Below are 6,738 nucleotides of genomic sequence, written 5' to 3'. Positions count from 1 at the left end.
ACCACCGGCTGAAATATCCATATCAGGAGCTGCAATACATTCATTTTTGGAGTTCTTACCCCTGTCAAAAAAAATCACCATTCCACTTCTGTTCGAGCCTTTACACTCTCCCGTCAAAAAATTCACCATTCCACTTCAGTTCGAGCCTTTACGCTAAAAGTTACATTTATCAGTTGGCACGGAGATTCTGGCACAGAAAAACTGATTATCGAGTTCAATGTAAAAGTTAACGAGAAATTTCAGTTCCATATTACATCATTGAAGACATTTGGTATCCAATTTGGTATTCCCCCTTCTATTAATAATATTATAATTGTAATTTACATACACAATTGATTGCCAAATACGTATATATCACTGATCCCCTAATAGCACTAATCAGAGTAGCGTCGACGAAGAAAAAGGAACAATGCTGTCAAAGCTGCCATAGCGTATGGAAACAAACTCCATATCCCCTGTGTCATTGTGCAAATCAGGATAATAGCAAAAGCCAACAAAATGACTGGACTTGGATCATTTTAATAACCCAGCTTATTCTCTTATACTTTATTTGAGTACATAGGACTGTCTAGATATGACCGAAGTCTAAATCATCTAGTTTCGCATTGTGTAAAAATCGTATTTCTCTATTGGTCAGTGATATGTGATACTTTTACTAAATCCTAGCAAGTCAACTTGGGACATATGTACTTGGCTAGCAAATTTGTGCAACGATGCAGCAATTGACAATAAAGAAGATAAAAGAAATGGAAGCATACCACAACTGTTGCAACACTAGCAAGGGCCACCACGGGGTTCTCTCTTAGCAAGAATCCGATTCCCAACTGAGTACAAGAACAAAGAAACTTGTAGTTTAATTAGTAACACAGTCATTCAATTAAATTTAAGAAGAAAAGAAATGACTTTCTGTGAGGTGGAATATGAGAAAAGTTCAGAGTATTAGTTTATACGTTTTTGCCATTTTATTCATTTACTCTTTTCCCTACAGATGCTGCACTGTTCAAAATCTATCAACTTTGGACTTCTGGTGGCATTAATCCAATTTTGAAAGTCCCTTGCCATATGTTAAATCATTTGAGTAAAGGTGGCATCAGGATTACTACATCACAGGTAGAAGGATGTAGCAGTTCAAAATTAAAACAAAAGACCAGAAGCTGCAACTTTAACATTTAACGGTACACTCCTTTGAAATGCAAGATAGACATAAATCTTCACAAATTGATTATTCACACCATACATATTGCGTTACACAAGATTAGAACTAGAGCTCTAGAAATCAAAATAATTCTTTAAGCATATGCAGAATCCAACATGTACAATCATGTAATCTTATTGGCTAACTGGACTGGGTTATTCAGTGTCCAGATGCATGATTCTAAAATTCGACTTAGTCTGCGTTGACCAACAAGCAATCATGCTCGAGCTCAACCTTAAAGTTAGGAAAAAAATCGAATGGGATTCCCGCGCCATGCACAGCATTCTTCGCCATCTTATTAATTTGACTACTAAGTAATAAGATGGTTAAACATGGTGGGTAAAAACTTAAGGTTGTAGTCATTTGAGTGGGTAAACATGGTGCTGCAAGGTTGGTTTATAGTTTCAGTAACAAAGTTTTGTTTCGAGGCCTATGCACTTTCAGCTGATACTTCACAGGATCCTTACTCCTTAACTAAGTCAAGGTACTGATCCCAGAACAACATAACTAAGTCAAGGATAACCATAGTGCTATATGTAAGATATATGTCTATATCTGGGAAAGCAGTAAGATGCATCAAAATTCCAGTCAAACCAGTGTAAAAAACTGACTACATGGAGCGTTTCACACCAGAATAACTAAGTCAAGGTACTGATCCCAGATGACACATGTTCCTCTTAACAGAAAATATAGTAGACACCAAAGGAGTTGTGGCCTGAGGGCCTAAAAGCTGAGAATCAATGAATAACTAAGTGTCACTGCAGCGCTGTATGGATGAAAATACAAAATCCTAATTACTGTTCAGGGGATTACGAAAACAAAAGCACCTGAATTGGGAGTGTAAACAAACCACCACAACAAACGCCAGCGAAGAAGCACTCTGCAGATATCCCCTGTATTGACAAAATATGATTTGTTAGAATTACGATTAATTAGAATGATTTGCTAGCTGTACGAATAGTATAAAGAAGTAATTACAGCAAAAGAATATCACACACCAGTGCGCCTGCAAGAAAGGATGTTGGGTTTCTCACTCCAACGGAAAATCGTTCAACTGCAGTGACAAATTAGAAGGTAGAAATCATGAACACAAGTATTAATATAATATTTTAGAAGCAAAAAGAAAAGAATTACGGTATTTAAGGAGCAGTGCATAGGTTCACAGCTATTCCCTTTATTACAACGAAGGCTGTAGCTTGGTATACAGTCCCAACTTACGGAAGAACAAAACAGAAATACATGAGACTCATCAGATAGGTAGACAGTTCTAATAGATGTATGAGTGCATTCATGCCATTAAAGCTGAAGCACCATTTTTAACAGTACGAGAAGGTAAAAACAAGCCTAGATTTGAGATCAACTACCCCAAGTACCATATTCCATACTTGTGTCTGTTACTGGTTTCTTTGTTTCATTCAATGTGGTGATGAATGTGAGAAACTTAATACTACAGCAAATATTCAGCTCCTTCTCATAGGAGGTTGTTTTAGGTCAAACCATGAGGAGAACGATTGCCTACACCACTACGGAAGAAATGTGGCATAGTATGTACATAAAAGTGAAGCCTAACATAAACTCACCAAAACCAATGAGATTTCCATATCGTTGCACAGCTTGAGTAACGCTTGCAGCTTTTTCTTTACCAATCCCTAGCTACAATTGCCGTCCAGAATAAAAAATATTCAACAGCACACTTGGAAACAAAATCATGTAACAAAGAAGCCTTTCTAAACATACAATGCATAACTTTCTTTTCAAATTTTAAAAGTGGGAAAAAAGAACCCAAATTGCCAATGCTAAGTGAATCAACAGAAGAGAAAGGTAGAAACAAACCTTAGAACAAACATCATCAGATGCCCCTGACTGTCGGAAGAGCCTCCCAATGTAAAATGGCACCATATCACTAATACAAACTCCCCTGGATGTTTATGTTGTCCAATGGAACATCAGAAAAGAGAGCAGCAATGATATTAGTGCAAACTTGCTTCAAATCTCTGTAGAAATCTGTGAGATCACTATCTAAGGCCACACGATCGCAGAGAGATGGTCCATTTATCTTTTTTAATTCATAAATATAATTATTATGCAAATAAATTGGGCTTAAACAAGATAACAAAGTGAAGCACAAGAATACCAATAAACCCACAGAACTGTGGATATTATATATGGGGAATTCCTTGAAAATGATTCGGCGAAGGATTTCCATGTACCATCAATAGTTAGAACCCTGGCTAAGGATATGCCAACCTACATTATAAACAGAAAGATGGCTCATGCAGTCTTGCAAGGCAGCACTTAGTACTGACACAGATTGGCAAGGAACATTAAAAAGAGAATTCCGTGTTTGGATGAGCAACTTAAAAACAAATATGGAGATAAAGAATGGTAATGCTACTAGATTTTGTGAAACGGGAGTGTGAGTACAAAGGACAGACCCAAATATTTAGAGCCTCTTCACTAACAAAAAGTCCAAAACCAGCAGCCATGAGCAACCAAAAATAGACCCATCTGCAAATTTATGTTTCCCGGAAAGTTTCAATTTCCTGGTCATAAATAATTCAAATGAAAAGCCAAGGGGCATCAGCTTCTTTCAAAGGAAGAAAATGAACAGAAAGATGAAAAGTCGGCATAAAACGGATGGCCACAGGCAAAACTTAATCTTTCAGATTGCTCTACGGACTAAGTAAACCCAAAATTACGACAAAATGACTTGGACTATATCATCAAAAGATAAGTACAGAGAGCATATACTTCGATATTAAGCATTAATTTATTAGGTGATTGGAGATCTTTTGGAATGTGCTGATTGATATAACCCGAAGGGCAGATACTGTATATTTGATGTTATTTTACTAAATCATATGAAAGGATTTTTTGAAATCTGGTAATAGAACCAAGCTGTGTTTGCTGATGAAACAAATAAAGAGTTAAAACTTCACTTAAGATTTAGGACTGAAAGCATAGAATTCCGGTGAGGGAAACAAGGCAACATAGGCTCCAAATACAGAAGAGAAGCATGATGTGTTACAAGTAACATGAAATAATTTGACAAGGGATATGGATATAATTTAGCATATACGATTTAGATGGAAACAGAAAACAAAGAACATGTGAAGCAGGCTACATATGAGTGGAGGGTAGGTACATACCCTGGGGCATATTGTGGAAGAGTAAATTGGTACCCAAAAACTTTTAAAGTGAAACCAGCAAGTGGAACAGATGGAGCTGAAGCTGATGAAGCATCAAATCCAGTTGGAACTCCATGAGGAGATCCTTGCATAGGCAATTTGAGTCCAACCAATATTAATGTGACTGTTGCAGCCACTCCAAGTGCAATTGCTAATTTTGCCAACAATGAACTTTTCGAACTACCTGTTTCGATTTCTAAATCAGCAAGTGACGTATCACTGGGTCTATCACCTTGATTTGGGGTTTCTCCAGATGACGAAACATCCACATTTCCCACATCATGAGATTGAGAGCTTTTAACCCTGCTCCCATAAACTGAGACAGATCACATCTTTATCTTTATGCTACAGAATTTTGCAAAATAATAAAAAAACAATACTACAATGTCACGCATCCCATCAAAAACATGAAATTATGCAGAAGCATACACAAGCAAGTAATCACGAGACGAGGCATTGCATAGAGTAACATACAGGTAACATTCCAACCAATTTTTTAAGCATGATGAATATTCCCACAATAAGATGGTACAAAGTTAAATTTGTGGCAGATGGTTTCTTTCAAAAGAAACTGGAAAATAAATGAGTTATCATTCGCGATGCTGCCCTATGGATTCAACAGGCACACGGCATTCTAGCTAAGCCATATATGGTGAGCGAACTGCTGTTCTACAAAATTTTAGTATGATATATTTGGTAACCAATTCAAGAAAAAAAAAATGAATTAAGAAGTTACCTGAATGATTTATAGTTGGAGTGATGGTAATGAATCTCTTCTTCTAAAGAAAATGCTTGTTGTTTATTATGATAATGGCAAAGAGTGGAAGAACTGTTAGTAGAACCTGACAATTTCAGTGATTTTTTAGGGCAAACATATGAAACTCCTCCGGTAGTACTAATACTATTACCTCCACTGACATGTGTGAGAAGGAGAAGTTTGGTTGAGCTGGTGGTGGTGGTGGTGAAAGACATTTGTCGCCACAAAACTGTGATTAGAAAAGATCAGTGAAGTAATTTTTGCATAGTGAAAAGACGGCAAATGAGAAATGCTGCTGGTGTTGTTTTTGTGAGCGGAAAAAATGAACAAATGGGGAGATGGTGGTGGTTATTTGGCTATTTGGATTTGGGCAAATGGGTTAATACCACGTGGTTGAACGAGAGATAGGTAGGCCTGATAAGGGCAACTCGGATAATGCGGAGTCAGTGACTCAGTGGACTATGAATGCTGGTTAATAAGTTAAATACTGTTGGTTTGAATGCTGCCCAGATAAGGGAACCAGTTAGATGGGTTCCCCCACCCCTTAATTGGGGTCCCTGGAAAATAATTAGGGGTCTCAGCAATTTTATTTCCACTCCAAATAATTTATTCCCACCTAAAATATAGTGAAAATACTGTTTTATCCTTCACTAAACTTAAAACTTAAAATTGTATTAGCTTTTAATTAACTTTAATCCCCAACTCATTTTCATTTTTAAACACAAAAAAATAATCAGTCCTCTCTTCCCCTCTCTCTCAACTCTCCATCACAACTCCATTAACGACTCAGGCCGAATCGGAAGAAGATATGGCCCAATTAGAAAGTAAGTGAACTAAAACTTACGAATCTACTTCCTATTTGCGTTTAATATGATGTTTTGTTTGCAAAATTCGGTTTTTGAATGAAAGAAATCAGTTACAAAATAAGGGCCGTCAACCTTGATAGTTATATACCCTAACGATTTTTCATCTACATGTTATTTCTATGAAAAAACGTTGATGTCTAAGGTGTAGGAGATAACGATCCTTTTTCTGGATTTTAAGAATTTTTGCCCCATAATAGAGTCGTTAATGTATTATAGAACCAATGATGATCCTACTCTTACGATCCCTCTTTATACACTAACGACTTTATATGACCAAAAACTACCTTTCTGACCCAAAAAATAGAAGCGTTGTCATCTTAATTCATTAGAATCCTCACTGTATATTTGAGAATCGTCACCAATATGACACAAAATGAGAACGACACTTTCAAGTCTGACCAAAAAAATGTGAGGGTGGTCAGTCATCTTAAGGGTCGTTAGTTTTTAAGTAGTCAATATATTTATATGTCTTCATCTCAAGGTGCACATCTTAACGACCCTTTCTTCTTTTTTCAACACTCTAGTAGTTTGTTATGTAACGATCCTTTCTTCTATTTTCAAAATGGCAAAATGAGAACGACCATTTTGTCTATGTATAGACAGAAAATGATAACTAGAACCGTTATGGTATAACATAATATTTTGACGATTTTTATAACCTGCAAATGTTGCAGATTCGAGTCGTCGACTTTTGTGACAATAAGTTAACGACATTACGGAGTCGGCAGGATT

At 36.6% G+C, this 6,738-nt stretch overlaps 1 protein-coding gene across 2 annotated transcripts; it reads right to left on the bottom strand.

Moving 5' to 3' along the window:
- Window positions 1-208: 208 nt before the first annotated feature.
- On the bottom strand, window positions 209-5,453 carry LOC113283035. Of its 2 annotated transcripts, XM_026532172.1 has the most exons (10): window positions 5,120-5,453; window positions 4,345-4,686; window positions 3,631-3,703; window positions 3,330-3,442; window positions 3,029-3,113; window positions 2,776-2,848; window positions 2,194-2,249; window positions 2,023-2,088; window positions 759-824; window positions 209-455 (listed from the first exon to the last, which is right to left on the bottom strand). In XM_026532172.1, the coding sequence occupies exons 1-10, from the start codon at window positions 5,353-5,355 to the stop codon at window positions 375-377; spliced, it is 1,191 nt and encodes a 396-aa protein (XP_026387957.1). In that variant the 5' UTR covers window positions 5,356-5,453; the 3' UTR covers window positions 209-374. The 2 variants fall into 2 exon arrangements, with proteins under 2 accessions (XP_026387957.1, XP_026387958.1); XM_026532173.1 differs by lacking the exons at window positions 3,330-3,442; window positions 3,631-3,703.
- Between the last annotated feature and the right edge of the window lie 1,285 nt (window positions 5,454-6,738).

Source organism: Papaver somniferum, chromosome 5 (assembly GCF_003573695.1).
Source record: "Papaver somniferum cultivar HN1 chromosome 5, ASM357369v1, whole genome shotgun sequence".
In the NCBI taxonomy this organism is placed as follows: Eukaryota; Viridiplantae; Streptophyta; class Magnoliopsida; order Ranunculales; family Papaveraceae; genus Papaver; species Papaver somniferum.
Note: the sequence above shows the minus strand (reverse complement) of the source record. Positions and strands in the feature narration are given on the sequence as shown.

What these genes read in the sequence shown, in the direction of transcription:
- LOC113283035 (XM_026532172.1), bottom strand. Translation starts at nt 5,355, where the DNA reads ATGTCTTTCACCACCACCACCACCAGCTCAACCAAACTTCTCCTTCTC. An exon ending in AAGAGGCTCTAAATATTTGG is followed by an intron (nt 3,443 to 3,630) that starts GTCTGTCCTTTG and finishes TTTATAATGTAG; the next exon opens with GTTGGCATATCCTTAGCCAG. An exon ending in TGTTTACACTCCCAATTCAG is followed by an intron (nt 825 to 2,022) that starts GTGCTTTTGTTT and finishes TCTTGTACTCAG; the next exon opens with TTGGGAATCGGATTCTTGCT.